Source organism: Megalops cyprinoides, chromosome 5, assembly GCF_013368585.1.
Source record: "Megalops cyprinoides isolate fMegCyp1 chromosome 5, fMegCyp1.pri, whole genome shotgun sequence".
NCBI lineage: Eukaryota > Metazoa > Chordata > Actinopteri > Elopiformes > Megalopidae > Megalops > Megalops cyprinoides.
Window position 1 is genome coordinate 2,487,187 of NC_050587.1, and position 22,850 is coordinate 2,510,036.

General features: G+C 42.7%; 1 protein-coding gene across 1 annotated transcript in view; it reads right to left on the bottom strand.

Moving 5' to 3' along the window:
- Positions 1 to 8,553: 8,553 nt before the first annotated feature.
- The window catches only part of garnl3 (GTPase activating Rap/RanGAP domain like 3), a 101,587-nt gene continuing 87,290 nt past the window's right edge, over positions 8,554 to 22,850 (bottom strand). Inside the window, 9 exon segments of the mRNA XM_036528515.1 lie at positions 8,554 to 9,023; positions 11,211 to 11,328; positions 11,957 to 12,175; positions 14,998 to 15,057; positions 19,013 to 19,148; positions 19,865 to 19,983; positions 20,685 to 20,792; positions 21,714 to 21,780; positions 22,354 to 22,512. Of these exon segments, the coding sequence (XP_036384408.1) occupies positions 8,876 to 9,023; positions 11,211 to 11,328; positions 11,957 to 12,175; positions 14,998 to 15,057; positions 19,013 to 19,148; positions 19,865 to 19,983; positions 20,685 to 20,792; positions 21,714 to 21,780; positions 22,354 to 22,512 (1,134 nt within the window). The 3' untranslated portion in view covers positions 8,554 to 8,875.

The following is a 22,850-nucleotide window of genomic DNA, read 5'->3' on the forward strand; positions in this document are numbered from 1 at the left end:
TAAATGTACAAAGAGACAAAGATGAGTGGAAACAACCATGGTAAATTTACAGAAACTGAAGCTGTGGGTGAAGCAGGTGAAATTTAGACTAGCGTGCAGATTACATTTCATATGTGAAGTCTGGTTGGATCGCCAGTTCAGGTCTCCAAAGTGTACCTGAATGACTGTTGGAAGCTCAGAGGTCAGGCATTTGATATATCGTATGTGTCCGTTTCATTTCATTGAGGTTCTCCCAGAATGATTTTAGCAGTCAGAAGCATTGCTAACAAGACAGTCCTTATCTGAAGTAGTATGTGTTAATGCAAAATGCAAAACACAGTATAAAGTCTGTTTTCTATACATTACAGCTATGATCCATAACATAGCCACAGAATATACACTGCATATCTCACATATGCCTACAATAATACAAATAATATGCCTCATGTTGAATATAATAATAATAATAATAATAATAATAATAATAATGTTTCTATGCATTTTTCACTGTAAAGCCCTTTTCCATCCATTTCCATTCACAGAATAGCTTGGTATATGTAAATTAGGCAAGATAGTACCTTTGAGACTAGCAATATGCAGTATGAATAATCAGAATCCTATTCATCCCATAGTTTAGGAGAGAGCAAATAATCTACCTCTTTCTTTTATCTTTTTTACTGACCGGAAATAACCTATTCTTGTCTGATGTTTTTGAGCATGTTTTTTTTATTATTTATTTATGTATATGTATGCATTGGCATTTACATGTTGTATAATAAGTCCCTGTGGAAAAAGACTCTAGTGAAGTATAGAATTACAATAAGGGAATGGCCTTAAAGCATGGTGCAAGGCAGCTGTTCACTCTATAAGTGCTATGTGGATGATATGTCTGTAGTCGGCAGCAGAGGAACACTCAAAGAACCACCAAAGAGGGAGAAGATTCTGGGCAGACAGTGCTGTTACAAATCAGCCTTTCATTGTTCAAAGTTTCATGTACTTTTATCTGCAATGATGTAGGTTCTGCTACTGTGTACATATGCATAGTCGTACAGTTAAACATTCCACATATACAACATTTAGACAAATATCACCATTAATCGTGTGGCGGAGTGCCGTCACCACGGTTGAGTATGCACTCTGACTGCCATACCAATGAGCCTGGCTCTTTGGTGTCGCGGTCAAAGTCACATGTTTGGTACCCCGTAGACCTGGGTTCGAGTCTGGGTTGGGTGACTGCTCTCGCCCTTTGCTACAAATGGTGTGAGAAGTGGGATTGGCTGCAGAGGGAAGATGTGATATTATCACCTTTGTTTAAAGATGTTTCAGAGTCAGCCAATGATCTCCTCAAGGAAGAGAGATATGTGCTTAAGGGGGATGTACTTTATCACAGGCAGGAGGAGACAGAGCGGCTAGCGCTACCTAAGTCCCTGAGGCATACAGTTCTGGAGGTAGGCCACTCAGTTCCTTGGGTGGAACATTTAGCAGCACAGAAAACCTATGCGTGCATTGCTGCTAGATTTTACTGGCCCAGTATGTACACTGATGTCATGAGGCACTGTAAGACATGCCCAGAGTGTCAGCTAACATCAGACAGATGCCCTTGTCCTGCCCAGTTGCAATCCTTGCCCCTTATACCCTTTTGAAAGTATAGCAATGGACATTATGGGTCCTTTAGAGAGGAGCAAGACCGGCAATAAATACATTCTAGTTATTTGTGACTATGCTACCCACTATCCAGAAGCATTCCCCCTGAGACAGATTAAGGTCAAACACATTGCTGTAGCACTGATACAGTTGTTCTCCCGGGTAGGCATACCAAAGGAGATTTTAACAGATCAGGGCACCAACTTCCCGTCCAACTATCTCAGACAGGTCTATCAGTTCCTAGGTATTAAGGCTATTTAATTATATCTAATTATAATGTGAAGGAAGGAGGCACCTGGGAATAATTGCCCGGTGTTGTTTGTTTATTATTGTAAATAGTTATATCTTTTGTTTGATGTATAGCACAATTAAACGTCTTGTCTTTGTTCACCCCAATCTCTGTTGTCGTCACCTGTTTGCCGCTCGCCGTCCCGTCACACGTGGTGTCAGAGTGGGATGGCTTGCTGTGAGGCCATCGGACGTGTGCCCGGTGTGTGAGCCGTATGAGCGACCCCCAGGTTAGGTTGACCCCGGGGTGAAGGACCCCAGAGATGGGTGAAGCACTGGTGAGTGGGGCACCCTGGGATGGGAGAAGTATGGCAAGAGAATGCGTGAGGGACGCCATGGTGCGTGAAGCGCATGGGCGCGCTTCCCGAAGGGGAGGGCAGTGTGACGGAGTGCCGTCACCACGGTTGAGTATGCGCTCTGACTGCCATACCAACGAGCCTGGCTCTTTGGCGTCAAGTCGCATGTTTGGTACCCCGTAGACCTGGGTTCGAGTCTGGGTGGGGTGACTGCTCTCGCCCTTTGCTACAAATCATTTTATGATACAAAACCTGCATTTATAATGAAAGAAAGCAAGAAAGTTAAGACTGACATGGACAAAAGGGACCAGTGAAAAAAATTTTAGAAAGGCAATGTTTTTTCCCTAACAGGGTGTCTTTGTTTTAGTCAAATTGTGTTGTCTTTTGTATTTGAGGGGAAGCCAAAGAAGATTTTTTTAATTAATCCTTTATGTGCAAGTGCTGCCCTGCTTGCTGTGTAAAAGACTAGTGCAAAGGACATTTCCCAAGCTGTCACACAGCATTTGTCATAATATGAAACAATTATACTGCAATTAATACTAGTGAGCATATTTAGTATGTACAAACATTTATACAGAAACAGTATCTGATGAATGTTTAACTTGAACCAACTCCCATATTTATTTAGCATATGACATAATTCCTGGCCCATGTTCAGGATGTCTATAGGGAAGTAGGATTCAGTCCACAAAAATCTGGTTGCTGAAAAACATTTGCTGTTTTTGCATGACAATGTTGTCATTGTCACTTTGCTTAAGAGGCTATGGCAATTTGCCCACCCACTGCGAAACTCATACAGTACTATATGAACAGGCATGTTGTCTGGGCAGGGTCGTCTTCAAGGGTAAAATGGCAGCCACAAACCTGGGATTCGGCCACATTCAGGTACAGCCCGGTCCTCTGCCCATCAGCACTTCTCCGAGCTGCTATTCTTTCAGCCACAGCCCCGTGCCATCTCTGTGAGCTGATGGCTTTGTGGATAATTGCAGCTTTCAAGCACACAGTGACTAAGAGCTCCTGTCACAAGTTGTGCCTTTTTCTGTCTGACACACCGCTCAGAGGATGGCTGGAGCATCCAGCTGGTTCCATGCCTCTGTTATTTCGCTATTTATTTGTGAAACCGCTAGGAGATAAAACAGGGTTTGTCAGTAAGCTGTCCAATGCATATAGTAAAGAGATGGGGAGGGAAGGGGTCCAGGTTTTGTGCCTGTAGACCCAAACAGGGAATGGTTGTGTTATTTGTGCTTCGCGGATGCTGGGTATTGAGTCAGCATCACTTGGCTGGAGCTCTGGAACACCCCACTGTTTGACTGGATCAGACCAGGCCAAGAATGACAGGTCAGATCTGTGTGTCCTTCAACGCAGTGCTGCTTCTTCCGCTTCATGGCCAACCAGTGATGTTTCAACCTCATTTTTACTGCAGTGGAGAAGCAGCATGTGCGCTGAGTTAATCTGAACTCACTTAATGCTCAGTTAATACGAACTTTTGAATGGTTTGCAGCTTTCCTTGTCTCTTTGACTCATCTGAATAAACTGAACTTCCTCCCAGCACTGTCACAGCAAGACTGCGTCCAGCACGTCACATTAACAGCAGAGGTGAGATTATTCATTTCTCCTCTTTCCCCATTACTGATGGACCCCCGAGTGGAACAGACTGAAACACAGTTGTGGGTTGCCTCCTCCTTCCTGCTCTCCTCCTCCCTGAGAGATGAGTCACCTGCCATTTTGAGGACCTGTAACAGGACTTGTTCTAGAATAATAAACTGTCTTTATCAGCGTGCCTCCTCTGAGTCTGTGAGGACACGGAGGTTCCCTGTGCTGAGGGCCTTGTAGAGGGTAGGAGACAGCGCAGGCAACATGGTTGTGGTTCTGCTACACAGCTTCTGATCTCAGTGAATTTGTAGCGGTGTCTGTCTTGGTTGGGTGGTGGCAGTGGTGGTGCGGGGTTGGGTGTTAGGGGGAGGGCAGGGGCAGGAATAGAACCGTCGACATGAGAGCAATGAGCCCCTCTGCTGGGAGGTGAAAGATCAATCACTGCGGAGACTGTGATCAGCTGCCACGGTAACCGACAGCTCTCCCAGGTGAGAGCCAACTGGGCTGTGCCATTAATCAGAGAGACAGAGAGGTGGAGGGGCTCTGACAACAGATACGTACACTCACCCATTTACTTTGAATTGCACACACACATACACACACACACACACACACACACACACACACACACACACACACACACACACACGTGTGGACACACAAGCAAACACAGAAATACATACAAGTATATCTGCCAACCCACCACAATGTGTTGTGTTTGGTGTAGGAGAGGATAATAATAGGTGTTTTTCAGACATGTCCAGGGAAACAGAGGCCCACTTAGCACTCCTCAGTCTGGGGCTGTTCAGGCTTCACTCTCTCCAGTGATTTTCCCCTGTTTGCTGCCAGCAGTTAGCTGGTTTCCTCAGAAGATATTGGAACCACAGCCAACACATCTAATGAAAATTCAAAAACACATAAGGAGTCCTGTTTATTTTTAGACCAAAGAAATTGCTGAATAAAAACAGCCAATCACATAAGAGTATTTGTCACATTTGCCACAGTAAATCACCATTGATGGGACTGTCAAAGGGATGTTATGTTTATTCATTACATAGTTGATTCTGACAATGCATGCTGAGCTTTTGGAATGCCTCTGCCTAATTAGAATTTACATGCTTTTGAATGGCCTCTGATTTTTTTCATGACTGAAATGTCTAATATGCATAGCACAGGCATGGGTGATCTGGGGCTACGTGTGCAGGATAACAAGGGGTAATATGTTACGAGTTCACTGCAGTGTGATTTTTGTTGTCAAAAAATGACAAGCAAATTAAGGTTACAGGCTAAATTTCTGGAGACTCTCAGCTCTCAGCTTTTCAATGGAGACTCTCTGCTTAAGTGCAGACAAACCAAATCAAAGTAATTGTAACAAGCCAAGAAATATGGACAGCAGTGAGATGTAGCGGTTAGAGGCACGGCTTGTAACCCAAAGTTTGCCACTGGTGCACTGCTGTTGTAACCATTCCACTGATTGGGCAAGGTACAGAATTTCTTCCTTAAATCTCCAGCTGTATAAATGGATAACATGTAAGAATTGTAACCTGTGTACTTTGCTCTATATAAGAGCATCTGCTAAGCAACTGAAGATATAACTAAAATGAATAAAGACATTGACTGCCCGCACAGTTTTCTAGTCTTGCAAAGCTGGGCGGCAGTGCTTTGCATTTTAATGGAGCTTCAGTCTTCTGGTCTCAGGCCCAGAGGCACTACTGTTCCCCTTTGAGTCTGCTTCATTCCATTCCCTCACCAATGCTGTCAAAGTCTGCAGTTCTTTGAACAGCGTCAGGTGACAGGTAAGTTGGACAGACCCGCCAGGTTGCCTCAGCTGATTGTTCATTAGAGCCCAGTTTACCTCCCATCACTGTCAGTCCTACAATCCTTGGGGGCAGCCTCAAACGGATGTGGACAGGCCTGATGCAGAGCGGCGCACTATTGTTATGGTGACGTGTCTGAGATGACCGCGTGTCCCTGGGGCGAGACAGGAGTAGGCGGCAGGTGTCTGCAAGCTGTTGGACGCCTGTGCTCTCCTGCACAGGCCCTAACAGCTGCTCAACCAATAGCACCTGAAGCTCCATACACATGCAGTCAGTCGAGTGTCACCTGGCTCAGTCATACAGTGCACAATCTGCTTATAGGAATCACTTACGGAAGAGTCATTCATTTATCAATCATTCATTCATCATTTATAATTGTTACATGTGGGATAAACCAATACAAATCTATACAGACCATCTTGCATATGAGAATCAACTGCTCATAAGAAAACTATCACTAGAACAACTGTGATGGTTATAGAATGGCTTCATTCCATTTAGAATCAGATTATTATAATCTCCTGTGCTGGTCTTCTGGTGCGGCAGGCTGAACACATTTCCTTTAGCCTGGGCTGGACAACTTTAAAAAAGGGTACAGTGGATGTGGAGACGAACTGGGAGAGAGGGGGATAAAACGCCAAAACTTGCTCTAGATCCTCCAATTCAGCTGAGATGCTGCCATGTGTCTGTGACGCAGTGTCATTATTACATAGCCATAATTACAATAATTTCAGGACAGTGCCGCTTGCCATTGCACATAGCCATAATTCTCCAGTTTTCACTCTAATCATGGTGTCAGAGGAGAATTCACTGCACAAGGATGTGGAAACCTTGCCATGCCTCTCTGACGGTCCCTAATTGGCTTCTCCCCCTCCGCAGACTCATTCATATAAAACAGAAATGGAAACGGGCTGATTTGCATTTCATATTCATTGACTTTGATTCCTGTGCTTTCTGTCTGCAGAGACTAGATATTTGAACCGTCTCTTGGAATTGCAGGCAACATATTTCAGCCTCATTCTGCTAACAAGAAATCATAGGTACAACAGATTCCACTGATGGCGTACAGACATCTATTTGATCTGACATGCTTTTGTGAAGCGTTTTGGGCACAGCTAAAAAAAAAAAAAAAAAACAAAAACAAAAAGGAGAAAAGTTGTCAAATTTCATAAATATTTATTTCATATCAATGAACAAAATTAGCTACTTTCACAGCAGTGGTCTACAGCACTTAAAATTATTCAAATAATAGAAACAATAATAATAAAAGTAATTATAATAATAATAGTTCAGTTTCATTTGAGGCCACATTTGAAACACAAACATTTACAAGTAGTACTTGGCATTAAAAACAATGGCAATACAATATATTTTAAGACACTTGGTGTTTTTTTATTATTTTTGTTTAATTTTAATATCACAGAGGTTCAGCAACAGTCTAAACAGTAAATATTGATTTAGATACAAAACCACTGCTAAACGTCTAGGGGGCCAAGAAAACAAAACAGGATCAACTAACTTAAGTAAAATAAAACATTCAAACCAATATATCGGTATTACAAACTTCAACCATCAAACGTCTCCCACTCACCAATACTCAATAATAGTAATAATAATAAATAACAAGGAAATACATTTGCAAAAATATTCCCATTTTTCCCTTTTTCTCAAGGCTCACGCTAGTGTTGAAGAGTTCACATTGAAACAGGTAAACAGAAAGGCGAGAAGGAGGGGGAAGGGCTTGGTCATGCATTATACACAAGGGACAACAATGTCACAGAATTGCCACAAGAGGGCGCAGGTTGTCACAGGTCCAAGATGGCGTCCAGGCCACCTCCTCGTGTCCTCCTTCAAGGTATATCATTTTTGCTTTGATGCTGCACTCTCCTAATTAGCTTGAGCTGAGCTAAATTCTACCTTTCCTTATCTTTAATGCCAGTCTCCAACTGTTCACACTATTTTGCGAGCCGATTGTATCGCTTACTCATTTCGTTAGGGTAAAAGGTATGGCTATTTCTGTACTGAAAGAGTAATATTCAAACAGTTTCCACCCTGCCGAATGTTTGCCACCCCGTCTCCTTCTTTATCAGCCTGATTCAGCTCCGTGCGACACTGAGCTAAGGCAGAGAGAGCTCCAGAGGCCGGGACGCTACTCACACACTGATTCACACCCATCAGCGCCATCACCTTCAAAAACCACTTCAAATGAGCCCTTTCCAACCCACCTCCCCATCATTTGTCTCACTACTGTTAGCCATGGTCTAAGGATGAGAGAGAGCTATAAAACATGAATTGATTGAGATCCTTTGGTTCTGAGGGATTTCAAGCCAAAGAAACAATACCAGTGTAGCCTAGTTTTCACATGCACATTTTTGGTGCCCTTTTCAATAGGGCAGCATTTAGGAATATCAGCATCACAGGTGAGTCATTTTATATGTCTTCTCTTTTAGTGTATGCAGTTTGTTTTTTTTCTCTGCTAACTCAAATTAGGACACTGGGCCAGTGTGCCAGTGTGGTTGTGGTATGTATGGAAAATACAACTATTATATGAACATTTATGAAAATGTATGAAAAATGTGTACTGACATTCTGACTACAAACACGAAAGGTTACAAGAAGTGGTTAATGGTCAAATAAATTTTACAGTGGCATCTTGCTGGTGGTTATCTCCAGAAGACGCTATGGAAAAATGGCACTTGAGGAGCTCCACTTACAGTTCTGCCTGCTTGTATATTGTGAACTGGATGGAAAACCAAGACTTACAGATATGGAATGCTCAGAAATGCACAGATGCAGAGGGCAGAAAAAAATAAATAATATGTATATACATGTATGTATGTATATATTTATGTATGTATATGTGTGCATATATGTATATATGTGAGTGTGTGTGTGGGTGCACGTATGCATATACAAACATATTTATACAATAACACATATACTATATATACAACAAATACACTATATATACATATTACTGTATTTTAGTTATACTATGAAACAAAGTATTAAGCCATGGCGACAAAAATAACAAAATAAGTTTGGGCACAAGTGTCTGTCTGTCAGAAAGAAGTGGTCTGGGTTTGGGTGATGTCATGGCTAAATACTTAGTGGTTACATTGGAGTGAAAAACACGTTGAAACATTCCTACTTAGAGTGGTTGTGAATGGGTACTGGGGTGGGGGATGAGCGGAGGACATGCCAAAAAAATGGAAACTACACAAGGACATGAGTAAAGAAGCACTTTCAGGATTGTCCTCACTTCAAGTCCAAGATGTCCTCCTCGAAGGAAGCGGTGAGGGGCGGGCTCTCCTCCCGCGCCCCTGCACGCTCTGGCTCCGCCTCCGAGCTCGATGAGCAGTGCCGCTGGACATCCGAATCTGTGTCGGCAGACTCCGAGCCCATCCTGCAGGGACACACCCTGTCACACTCATGTCCGCATAAATTTCTCTCGCTCATCATCCCTGTCTTGAGTCTTGGACACGTGGGAAAGCTTGGTTTAATGCTAGCTTAGTTTTCTGCACTAATAAAGGTTTTCAAAGCTTTCACTGATCCTATATTTGCTGACACAACTCTGTTTTGGGCTTCCTAATCTCCCAGTAGGCTCATCTCACTAACAACTCTGTAGTTGTGAAGGAGTGTTAAAGTGAAACGAATTCAATACTCAAAAACAATTTCATGGAGCCAATGGCTATTTTAGACACTATAAGTCCCACAGAGCACCACATTGAGTTCCAATTGGAGGATAAGTGCTACTCCACTGATGTAATCCAAGCAACTCGCAGGCACCTGATGACTTGCAAGGTAACTATTAATATACCCACCCCAGAACAAAGCTAGTGTGGGTTCAGGTCATTGTCAGCTGATGACATGGCTGGGGTGGAACCTAGGTCATAGTGCTCAGTAGGGATATGCAGAGAGCCCAGTATTTGTATTTGTGTCTGTATTTGTTGAGGCAGCAAAATTATCTGTATTTGTATTTGTATTCGGATAAAAGTGGAAATAGGCCTAACAATCCTGTTTCTGTTTTTGTTTTTTATTACACTTCTAATTTTAGGATATTAAAGTGTTAATATAAGTGTTCTTGAGCCTGTCAAACTATAGATCTTGCTATCTGAAAAAAGGAGAGTAGCCTAACAGGCTATGCAAATATCTCAATCCATGTCAAGTAGGGTTGGGCCGATGGCTGACAGACATCACGGCGCACCCTGCCACGCACACACTATAATTCCAGTGTCTCTGCTATAAAATAGAAAAATATATTTATTACTTATTTGTGGGGATTTCCCGGGATCAACTTGAGCCGTAGAACTGATGAATAGGCTATGTATTTCAAGGAGTGTCAGCCAGAGAGCGCAAAAATGAAGGATGGGTTTATTCTAATTATTCTATTAGCTCCTTGCGCCTGATTTAAAGGAAAAACATCTTATTTAATCACACTATACCGCCCAGTGAAAGCATGTTGAAATTTAGGCGCAAACATAAAAATTATTTTTAAATCTACCTGGTTTGCACCTACCTCAGTAAATCAGGGGACGAGTCTGTATTTGTATCGCAAAACTGAGGATTAAAACGTACCTACAGAGCGAACTCTCCTGTTCTCTGCTATACCTGTCTTAAACAAATCATTCCTAATCGCTATATTGTTATTAACCCTTTTTCACCATGTTTCGCCCTTCACCAGTTTTAGCATACGCGCCAAACGGCAAATCACACCGGTGTGACCGTATGCGCAAAAGGGTTAAAAAACTTGTCTTTTTAACAGTGTATTTTCTTGATCTTTAAATATAATTCAACTGAAAAACAAATAACCCTAACCGCGCTCACAGTTATGAGGAACACCATCTATTTGACATTTTTTTCCTTTCTGAAAACAAATAATTTTTAAAATATTTGTACGTAATGAATATTCGTAAAAACCCACTATTTGTGCTTTGCTGAATACCATATTCGGATTTGGCTCCACCCCTAGTGCTCAGACTGCATTCCTGATGAGTGCCTTGCTGACCAAGCTACTTGGAAGCTCCCTGGATCAAACATGGCATCCTAGTGCTGAAACATACTCCCATGTCCCCTGACTGACACCTCATATAGTAGACCCTTGTCTCCCTTCCCCACACTAAGAGTCCTACAAGAGCAACAACCTGTCAACTCCCTATGTTCTATGTCTCATTTAGTTAATGTCTTCTACCTGTGTTAATGAGTTATTGGTTTAACCTGTGTTTCCAGCTATTCCAGCCCTGCCCTTTGTCCATGTATTCACTCAGTCTTGTGTTACCCTGCTTTTTGAGTGTGAACTCTTGCACCAAGCTTGTTTTGTTTTCTCTGGAGCCTTCAGTAAAGGAAACGATACTGTTTTTGAACCAAGCCTTTTGTGTTCTGAGTCATCTCTGCACTTGGATTCACCCTGCTCCTTGTTACAAAACCTACTAGCTGTAAGTGAGCTGTACTGCATCCTCCAATCCGGTATAAAATTCACATTTGTATTCAGGCAAAAAAAATGACATTTCTTACATATAACCAATTTCCTCACCTCCAGTACTGTTATGATCAGCAGTTACACAACAGCTATGGTCTACTGGTGTCCTCTCACCTGTCACTGCTGGTAGACCTTAACGCTCTGGGCTTCGGCTCTTCTTCCACTGGTTTCTTACTGATCTTCCTCTGTTTCACTGTGCTCTCTGATTTCCCACTAGGCTCCTCTGTAAGGCCTGCAGACAGACAGGCAGGCAGACACAGATAAAATGCTCCACTTTAAACCAGACTGGATGCTTCCACAAAGGTTATGCAGGTGCATGTATTACAGCTGTGACATCACCTGCTGGTCCAGATGACATCAGCACATTATACTGATTTACCATATGACTTAATGGCTGCCAGGTGACTCACACTGTCCAGTAACACAGAATTTCACATTGCAAATCCAGAATTTTAGAATTTAGTAGCAAAAGAATTTACTGACAAAAATCAAAATAATTAAAACTGTCTGGGATGTGTCAGTAAGTAATAACCCCACATATATGCTTTGAGCTGTCAGCAGATTCTGCAAAATGCTTGCACACATGGGCAGTCAAAATATAACCACAGTCTAAAATCCTCACTGTGGGTGCATCCTTCCTTTATTATTCTGATGTTGAAGTTTAGTTTTTAATTTGTACAGCATATGAGATGAACTGGAGGCTGCTGCTCTCACGGCTCAATGGGAGGGTACAGATAGAGCACACTACCAATGTGTTTTTACAGAAGTTTGTCTCTGCTGTAGTTACATGCAGTTGTGGGCCTTCATGTTCAGAGTGACGCGGCGCTCACGTCACCACCTGCGTCTGTGCGTGCTTTTACCCAGCAGCTCCTTGCGCGTGCGGCTGGCGATCTCCTTGATCTCCATGCGGGAGAGCGAGAGGGAGTGCGTGACGGGGCCAAGCGAGGACGGTACCGCCACACTGGGCACGGGCGCGGTCACCACCTTGTTGACAAGTGGCGACTTCAGGGGCCTCTCGATGCTGCGGCCCACCAGGTTGCTGAGGGGGATCTTGTAGATGTGCTTTGCCTGCACCTCGCCTTCAAAATGAAGAGGGGCGGAGAGCATAGAACACAGGGATCAACAGAGAAACAAGGGCGGGGTCACGGGTGTCAGGTGGGAAGGGATGGACAGGGTGGCCCAGGAAGCAGGGAGAAAGGGCGACCGTGCAGTAGCTCTGATTATACAGCTGGGAACAGCAGCATTATGTCATAACAGAATCTACCCCGCATGATGCAGCTGACCAGATGCAGCTGGCACTTAAAGATTACATTTTTTAAGCAGCACCAATACTAAAGATGTCAAATTTGATCATTAATACTGTACGTCAGTGAGGACGTTTTCAGTACATTTCACTTTAACTAAAATGTTTTGGCTATAACCTGGGCAACAGTCACTGCACTCTACTTCAACAGTCTATTTGACGTTGTGTTTGGCATGAGACGTCCTATCTGTAACTCTTCCTTAAGACTCAATACTATGTGTTCTGACAAAGTGTGAGACCAAAACTTTGCTGCCTGCTGCCTCCAGTGAGGGCCATGACAGCTCAGCCACGCTTCACTTTGTATTTCCTCATATCATTTGAAGTTTTATGTGATTTACAAAAAACAACACAAGTAATCCCTACCCAGTACCCAACAGCATCTGCCTACTTCCTGCTAATATAAAAAGAAGGAGAGAGCCACCTCACAAAAGGGCACTCAATTCAGATATGTCCATACAATGCTTTGCCCAATATTTACAATGTCTGGCAGTTCTCCTTCTGTCTGTCTCTCCACATGCAAGTCTGGATGATGGGGAGACTGAGGAATATTCAGTTCCAAACCTCTACTTGCGGGTGTAAAGTGGTCACCGTGGGACGTTAAATATTCCATACTTGTGTATCCAAAAATGTAACCAGGCTTTAACCAGATTCCCAGTGTGTTAGCAGTACTGGCCGCTGCACTGTGACGCTGTCCCAGCCTCCACTCCACTCTGTGGCGTGTGCTGTGAACACTTCCACAAAGCTCCCTCAACAGGAGTCAAGCCAACCAATCAAGTGCAGACTACTTCAGCTCTACAGTTTCTCTCACATGGAAATAAACAGTGTAGCAGGGTTTTGTCAGCTCTTGCAAATCTATTAAACTCAAGTGGAGATGTTGCAAAGTGACTGATAAAGACTCTTTGGAGGATCCAACCTTCAGGCAGTTGATCTGTGTTGTTAAAATAATTTTGATAATGTTACTGGAAATAAACATTTGTTCAGAAACTGCTGATGTACTGTCAGACAGGCAGTGGTTCCTGACTGTGGCCCAATAACAGTGAGGATAGATTGTAGTACTCGATGAGAATGAGACGTCTGCTCACACAGAAACAGAGATGTGCAAGAGGTGACTTTGTATATTTCAGTTTTTGATTGGTTTTTGAGGGGACTGTCACCACCCCGCACTCCACATATGTACTGTCAGTATTGTTAGTTTTCACAGTGTCTGTTGCAGCGCTGCAAACAGCTGTGAGATTGGCAGGAATTTAGAGAAGACCAGGAAACATACTGGACTGCATCCCTCCAGGATCAAGAGTCCCTATTTTAAATGATTGATTGTATAGTAATTTTTTTTCAAGACCACATTGCCAAATGTGGCCACTTGGGGGCACTGTGCAGACTCTCCTACTGCTCCTCTCGCTGTGACAGGAGGAATACAAATACAAACGTGAATAAATCAGTTCAAGTCTGCACTGCGCAAAGCTCAATCCAAAATGTCAAAAGGACAAAGGTGAACAAAAGAAAACGATATTCTGGGAGAGAGGCTGGCCGCATTCTCAGTTGTTCTACATATCCCTGATAATATAGAGAGAAGGAAAGAATCCATCATTAGAAATCAGACATACAAACAAAATGTTAATAAGCCAGACAAAATGAACAAGCATGCAGACATCTGGAATATATACATCCATATATTCCAAATACATTTCTGCACTAAGGGTGATTTTTAAAAATACTACCACAGTTGATTGATCTGAATAATTTCACATTAATATGTGAATGCAAGAATAGATACTGGGTAGAGCTAACACCTGTATTTACTTTAGACCACCACAGACAACAACACCACAACTTCCAGAAAGTGGAAGGTGTACATATATCTGTGATAATGAATGCAGAATAGCTTTCCACATAGTATGGTGCTTCAGACATACTGTTTAACTGTATTTGTTGTTGCTATGAATGAAGCATTCTGTTAGTCCATCAGTAATATCTGAGCAGGCCTTTCCAACTGGAAAATGTGGTGTTGTACACTGGCTATGCACACCATTCTCCAAGGAGTCCTCTGTCAAAACTCACAGTCATTTCTATTTCATTTACTTGTTTTGACATCTATTTTTATTCACGTGTTATTTCTTTATTTAATTTTTGCACCCAGTATCACATTCTTACATATTCACAATATTAACAACATTAGTGATGCAAATGGACAAAAAAAATCCCCATAGAGCACAAATGACATCTACAGGCAGTTAGAGGGAGAGGATGCCAGTTTTGTCAGTGCCCCCCAGCAGGCTAGGGTGACCTCTGTTTGGACCGCAGGTTTGGACTAGAGGGGGCGGGGGTGGGGATGTTGGGGGGGGGGGGGGGGGGGGGGGGGCTGTGACAAAAGTATCCATGGCAACAGTGCGGTCTGTAACTCATGCTGCACCCGTCCCTGCCACGTCTTTGCCGCACGCTTATCTGACAGTGTCTGTCATGCATTGCAAAGCGCACGGTGACAGAGGGGCCGGGTGGCACTGAGTGTTCACTTAACATGCTGCTCTCAGACGAACACAATAAACTCTCCCCAACAGCGTGCATGTGAGCGTGTCAGCTGCGAAAACGCTCCGCAAATACCTTCAGCTTCTTTTGACATGTACAGGGAAAGCTTGGTGCCATAGGGGATCCTAATAGAATCTGACATTTGGAAGAGAACACAACACAAACAAAATAGTGTGTATAAGAAACATTAAGCACATTCAACACATGCCCCCCCCCTTACAAAGAGCACCGCTGGAGGGGGAGGTCCCTCATGAAGGACCAGTTACAGATTCTTACATATGCTTCCATATTCTTCCATTCTCTTACATGTGCTGCAATCCATGAATACAGATGGATCTGTACAGTAGAAATGAACAATTATAACTGCATGGTCTCACCTGGGATTTGACCATTATGTCACAAAACCCACCCCCTTCTCTCATTTGTCATGCAATACCTTATCTTTTGGAAATACAATGGAGTAGCAATGCATTATTCAATATTATTCAATTCAACCCTTACCAACTACTTTTCTACAAGGTGTCATACTGTATATGGGTTATTTTCTGTGTTCTGACTTACACAGATAAAATGTTTCTTGTTTAAATTTGTGTTTTTTTAAGTGTTTTGTTTAAATTAATGTCCCCATTAACACCAAAAATGTCGTTCACACCGCTGATCCTATCTATAGATGTGATTCAATAGTCAAAATCACTTCTCCATTCTGCTGTGTCTGTTCTTGGCTAATGCTGTGAGACTTTACAACATCAATAACCAGATTCCCTCTTGAGACATGAGATGTTTTATACTGTACTTCTCTAAATGGTGTTTGAAATATCTGGTCATAAGCGTGTGCTGTTGAAACAAGAAATCACTGAACAGCCACACAATCTATAGAAACAAAGCAAGACAAAATTAATCCAGAGGAAAACTCATAATGGCCTCCTTGAAGTCAGCTTCAGCTTCAAGAGGATGTGTTTTGCTTCAATAAGGTGCACAATGCTTATTGATATTACCAACCACTCTTTGCTAGTTTTACAGCTGCTCTCTTGAAATAAGACTGAGGGTAATAAGCCAGTCCAGTAAAGGAAAAGCATAAACCCTCCTCCACTGGCTTGGCTCTGCAAAATGATATTTATGTGCAGCACTAATACATGTCCCTGTAAAGTGGATTAACAATTCACACCATAAATGACCAAGGTCAGAGTACAACCTTCATCCTAAAGTGACCTCAGTGACACACACGAGAGTCCCCTGTTTATGAGTCACTGTGTATGGAGGGGTGGGGGAGCAGCATCGAATGCAGCACACTGGATCATAGACATAATTCAGGGTTCTTTCACATTCTAATCCATTCTCTGATACACTGCCCTGTATTGATTTCAGAGGCGGCAAATTGATATGGTTTGTGCTCAGAATGGAAAATCCCATTTAGCCAGAATTCAGGGATGGGCTGTGCGATGCAACATTTCACATGAGTTTGTTTTTATTCCCAGCATCTCTGTGAGTTACTGCTTTTTTTGTTTTTTGCTTTTGTTTCCCCAAACAGCTCAACTGACTTGCATTGGCAATTCTATCCATCCAACCAGTCAGACCCCTTTTTTCACCTTCAGTCTCAATGCAAATAACTTTTCATCTTACGCTCACCCAAACAAATGTAGCATTCACTGCTAATGCTAATCTCTTGGACTGGGCCCGCATCCTTTGGTCTGCAGTAAAACTAGGGATTATATTTACAAATTGCTCCTTACTAAGGTGATTGATCACATATTATTATTTATACTGCAAGGTATGTGCAAGTTTTATGCATGTACCCCACAGTCTCTTTGCTAGCTAGCTCTGTTGTGTGCTTCTCCTCTTCTGTTGTCCTGTTGTCTTGTTGTACTTGTTGTACTGGTTTTATAACTTGGCTCTACGCTCCAAACAGTAACATCAGCAGAAATCCACAGCAAACCTCTGCCCCACACATTCTCCAGATGGCCATGTTTGTTTTTGACAAAACTGTCCCGTCCTCCTCCCGGCTCAATCCCAAGTCATAGGAAACCTGTCATCAGCAAGCAGCTGGCTCTTAATGACTCAAGGAGAGTTCAATTACAGGGTCGTATGCTTCCATTCTGACAGCTAATAAGGAGTGCCTCTGTGCCTTCTGATAGAGAGCAGGGTAACCATTTCAGGATACCAGTGTCCACTGTGGGACAGTCTTGTGTGTCTCTGTCAAAATGGCAATCAATGTGACTTCCTCTTCTTTGCTCAAAAGAGATTCCAGCGCTGTATGGATAAACCTTATGCTATAACACAACTACACAATTGTATACTTAAAGTATGCCAAATATGCTGTAATATGAAAATACAAAAGACACTTGGGCCCAGATTACTATCATCATCATCATTACTTAATTTCTTATCATATCTATTGTGAATACAATCAGTACCATCATCACTACTATCATTAAGTTAGACACCTGCTATGCCAGTTTTGGCTGATAAATTTGCAAATTCCTACTGTTATTCTGAAATTTTCATTTAAAATGGCTGTTTGTGTAATTCAATCATAGTCATTAATGGACCTTAATGTCTTTGATTTTCATGATGAATACATTCTAAGGGATACAGATGCTTTCTATCATGCACTACACTTTTGAATGCAAAGGAAGATCATCATGAAACTAGACTACTCGAACAAGGAATATACATGAAAGGAAGGTTAAAATAAGTAAGAGCAGACTTAACTGCAGATGGTGGTTATTTACCAAAGTTGTGATTCTCGTATATGATTCAATTACACATTGATAGTGCTTAGCCTTTGAAAAAGGCAGCTACATCAAAAAATTTATAGTTAGCTAATCATGAAATTTCTGCAAGTGATGTCATGTCTCACCTTTCAACACAGCTGCCTTAGAGCAGTGTTTCTCAATCCTACTCCTGGAGCCCCCCCCGTCCTACATATCTTCTATCTATCCTTGCTGCTTGATTAAATCAGGTGTGGTCAGCTAATCAAAAATGCCACTGATGAGTTCAGTCAGGTAGGTAGAGCAAGGAAAGATGGAAAATGTGCGGAGCAGGGGTGGCCCAGGAGCAGGATTGAAAATCAGTGCCTTAGAGGATAGAATGTCCTTGCATTTATCATCAGCATTTATACACATGAGAGTACAATCCTGGCAGAACTCTGCATGTTGCCTCACCATAGACTTTGAGGATGAGTGTGAATGAGAATGGCTTAGGACTGAATTTCTGCATACAAGTGGTCCATGTGTGTGGCTTCTGGTCATTACTAGCTTAGAACAGAACAAATGCATTGTTTTTCAATCTCTAGTCATCACTGCACTGCAAAATCTCCTCATGCTTTCCAGTCTTTGCAAAAGAAGCAACCTCTGAAGCAATCAATACAGAAATTGGCACAGAAGTGACATGTGACCGCTCTACTGGATATCTGCTCAGCTCCTCTGTCTGAAGCTGGGATTTACCCTGAGGCTGTGGAACAAGTATCCTCTTTTAATGATCAGGTTTGCACAGTGGGCCCCATCTTTAACAATGTGTTTTCTCCCTCCTTCTCTCCCCCCCTCCCTCGGCCCCCCGTCTTATCCCTCTCTCCCTCTACGTCACTAAGCTGTGGTTATGTTCCTATTCTTCCTCTAGATCCTCTGGAACTCTGATGAGCTCATTTACTTTCCTGTCACAGGGTGCCAGGTTTTCTGTGCTAATGACCTGCCTGCCACTGTTGCTGCTCTCTGTCTCTCTCTCCCTCTCCCAGTGACCCCACCTTTCCAGCAATGCATTCTCACAACTAACTACAGGGCTGCCTGGCAGAGGAGTCTGGTGTGAGCAATAAATTATTTATTTGGTGTTATTTCATTAACAAATGCCCTTATCCAGTGTGACTCACATAACTCAGATTTGACATTTTTATGAATTTATATATCTGGATATGTATCAGAGCATCATGGATTTAGTGCCTTTCTTGAATGGGGTACAAAGGCAGGGTTCTGTCTGGGATTCAAACCGGTGCCCTAAGGGTTACAGCATGAGCTCAGGAACATTACGCCACACCACCACCCACTGCATACGTCCTCTGAGGTTTCTTCCCGTCTGGCTGATAAGGGACGGGTCTTACCATCTCCCAGGGGCGAAGGGAAGATGGGCATCTCGTAAGCAGTGGGTGTCTGCGGGGAGCTGTGAGAGCTGGTGTCCCTGGAGCTGCTGGTGGATGCCGCATTGACTGGCGCGGAGGACACAAAGTATATGTCGGACTGTAAGAGGACAGAGGGAGGGAAACGACCAGAATGCACAGAATCACTTGCAAATCAAGAAAAATACAGGTTTACTTAAACATACCCTTCCATTGACTATGATTTTATCGAATATAGCAGAGCTCCAACTGATATGTTTTCACATAAACAAGCAAACTGGTGTTCTGTAAAGTATGACATTTACACCGAGTACTATAACATATTGAGAGGAAGTGTGAGGTAGACATTACTATTTATAGCTTTTGTACTTCAGTAAGATTCACTGGTATAATATCCAATCATAATTACAGCATATGTATAAGGTGTAAAATCATAAGCACTCCAAGGGAGTCTGCCCGCTTAATAAATTATTAAACAAATTTAAGTGCATTAATCCATATTAAAGTCCCTCATGTCCCCTGTCTTGTACAAGCAGTTCTGAAACATGCTGGGGATTATCTATCCTGTAGTAAAGAGAGACATACTGGAGTCTGTCTGTTCTGCAGTAAAGAGAGACATGCTGGAGTCTGCAGAAAAGAGAGACATGCTGGAGTCTGTCCTGCAGTAAAGACAGACATACTGGACTCTGTCTGTTCTGAAGTAAAGAGAGACATACTGGAGTCTGTCAGTTCTGCAGTAAAGAGAGACATTCTGGAGTCTGCAGAAAAGAGAGACATGCTAGAGTCTGCAGTAAAGAGAGATGTACTGGAGTCTGTTCATCCTGCAGGCTCACTTACCCTGGATGCTGTCAGCTGCAACTCTGGCACGACTGCAGTGTACACCAGGTTTCCATTCACTACCAGCCGAATCTCAATGGAGTCCGTGGTGAAGGCCAGGATGTAGGGGAAGGCGCACACTAGGAAACACAAACACAATAAAGATGTTTCAAGCCATATATGTATATATCAGCCCATAACATGATTCACAAACAACGCCTGGGTACTCTTAGCACATTATTCAAAAAGATTGGGTGAGAGTTTCACCTAATTTACTGCTTGTTTATTCAAAGGGAGAAATCCAGGTAAGAAAGTAATAACCTTTTGTTGTATTACTCACTCACAAATTTGTCCCCTCAAGTTGTTCTGTGACAGTTTTCTTATTTACAATAGTTAATTACACAAGGGCTTTGTGTAATTTGAGTTGACATTAAGGTAATTATTATTATATTTATTAATAAATATTATCAATACAGAGTGCCATTGGTTGTTCTATAAAATGAAATATGATCTTGTCACATTTTAATATGTTGTGCCCCCCATTAACTTTTTATGGAAACAATTAAAGGTATGATTTAACGTGTGTTTATTCATGGCTAACTCCTGTCAGTAATCTAAAGATGCTCAGTTCAATCTATGCCATGAACAGGGGTTGGGAATTCACAACAGGGCTCTGGGCTCAAATCCCACCAGTCTTACAACCAATATTACTGGTAAAATTACTAGTAATACAACTAGTATAATAACAGAAAAAACTAATTTCCTGTACAAAGTGTCCTGCAATCCCATGGTACCATAGCAAATGGCGACTGGGACAGGTTCCATTACCATGGTTACATACCGATAGCATTGGGCATCTGGTTCCAGCTGAAATGAAAGTCTGAGGCACTGGACTGGATCATGGGCGTGGCTCCATTGAATGGACACACCTTCTTGTAGTAGCAGATGTCTGTGATTGGGCATGCATTTGGGCAAAATGACTTTTTTCAAAGAAAAGTGTCCACATTTGACCACATAAAAAGTGTGTCAGGAATTCAACAGTATGTCAAAGTATTGTGGTATTAGGTTACTGATATCTGAGCTCAGACTATTTCACTCATCCTGACGCTTACTCACTTACTTACAGAACCATGTTTAGCCCACTGATAGCCTGGTAAAATCCTATAAGATGTCCAAACATGTACATTTTGTTCTGAGATATGCTCTGATTTATACCAAAATTAAATTGACAGTGAGTTTTGTTTTGCTGTTCTTGGTCCCAGGAGGAACTGCTGCCCTTGTGAACTAGTATAAATTACAAGACCAGTGAATGTGAGTGTGTGCGAATGTGTGTTTCTGCTAAGCGACCCCTAATTTATCAAAAAGTTAAAATCCAAGTGAAATTCCAGCCAGTGTGCTCTCCATCTTACAGTCATGCTGCTTGTCATCAATACACGGATACTGTATTCTGTGCAGACCCTGCAGATTTAGACTGTGCTATTAATACCCACACAGTATTGTGATGTAAAACAGCCTCTGGCCTTTCTGTGATAGACCCCAACCGCTGGAGCAGATAACAGACACCACACAGCTCACTCACACACGGGCCCCAGCCCCCTGCTTATCAGAAAATGAACATCATTCTCTAATCAGCCTCCGATGAGGAAGGACTCTTTCAGGACATTGAGCCACACATCGTGGCTTTCAGTTACCCACCAGCTGATTCAGAAAGGTCCCCCCTGTTCAATTGTTCTTTGACATGTATATTGTACTGCATCTAAAACCCTCACTTAAGAGAAGGCTAAGTGTACATCTGAGGGGCAGAGCAGAGGCCTTTTGGTTAAAGGGTAAAAAACAGAGATGACGAGAGACAAGGAGCATTGGTACTCACAGTTGTAACACAACAAAATGCCAGCCTCCCCATCTTCGTACACATCTATGGCTGCCACAAAGTTGACCTGTAGAAAATGGTACAGTGAATACAGCAACATCCTGTTACCAGGAAGGAATCTTGCTCACAGGTCGTATCCCATCATAAATGAACAAGTATTCATACGATATTTCCCTGGTGGTCATGGGTGCTCCATAATTTCAACCAGTGATCCCTTGACACAGGACACCAGGTAGTCCAAGTTTAATGCCCTCTCATTAAGTTGGATTGAAAAAGCCAACTTCCTGATCTTATTTTTTTTTCTTCTCCTTCTTATTCTATAACAATACTTTCAGCTAGTGTGGGAATGAGCTGCTTATGCTTTGTGTATCTCAGCATTCTAACAGGTGCAGCTGACATCATAATGGATCTGCTACAGTGGCCATAGATACAGACTCTCTAGCAAGCATGTAATGACCACCTACTACCATGCTAGGCTCAAGCCAACTTATTGAATGTCATTTCATTTCAAACTTTCATTTCTAGTTATGAGCTGTATTTTGCCTCTGAGGACCTAGATGAGTATTGTGTCACCCTGGTGCCATGGCGGGCCTTGCACATGCCCAGTGGCAGTAGTGTGGATACCATTTGGCACACTCACCCTATTGGCATCCACATGATGCAGTCTGTAGGCCTCTCCGGTGCTCTCATTGATGAGGTCAAACTGGTGCTTGTAGGCCACACAAATCATGTTGTCATTTTCTCCAGTGGGACCATCCACCAGCGCCATGACAACAGGAGGGTCACACAAACAGATCTCCTGCAGGAAGGATCATGAGACAGAGTAGTGCATGATGGGATTGCGACATGCTGTACATGCACTCATGCAGTGCAGAGGATTGGGTGTGTCACAGCAGTTATTCAGGTCTGTGTCTGCTCTGCCTTGGACAGAATCTGCTCTTGTATTGAGGACAGGTTTTGCTGGATGGTCTCCTTCCCACCAGACTGCTGTTTTCAATACTCAGGTCAATGTAATTGGCCTTAATGCTTGAATGCCCCGCTGTATGGAGCAACATGCCCCTGTTCATTCAGGATCAGGGTCGGGCAGTCAGGCTAAAATGCAGAGGGGCGATCCTGGGGAAATGGGGCAGGGGGGTC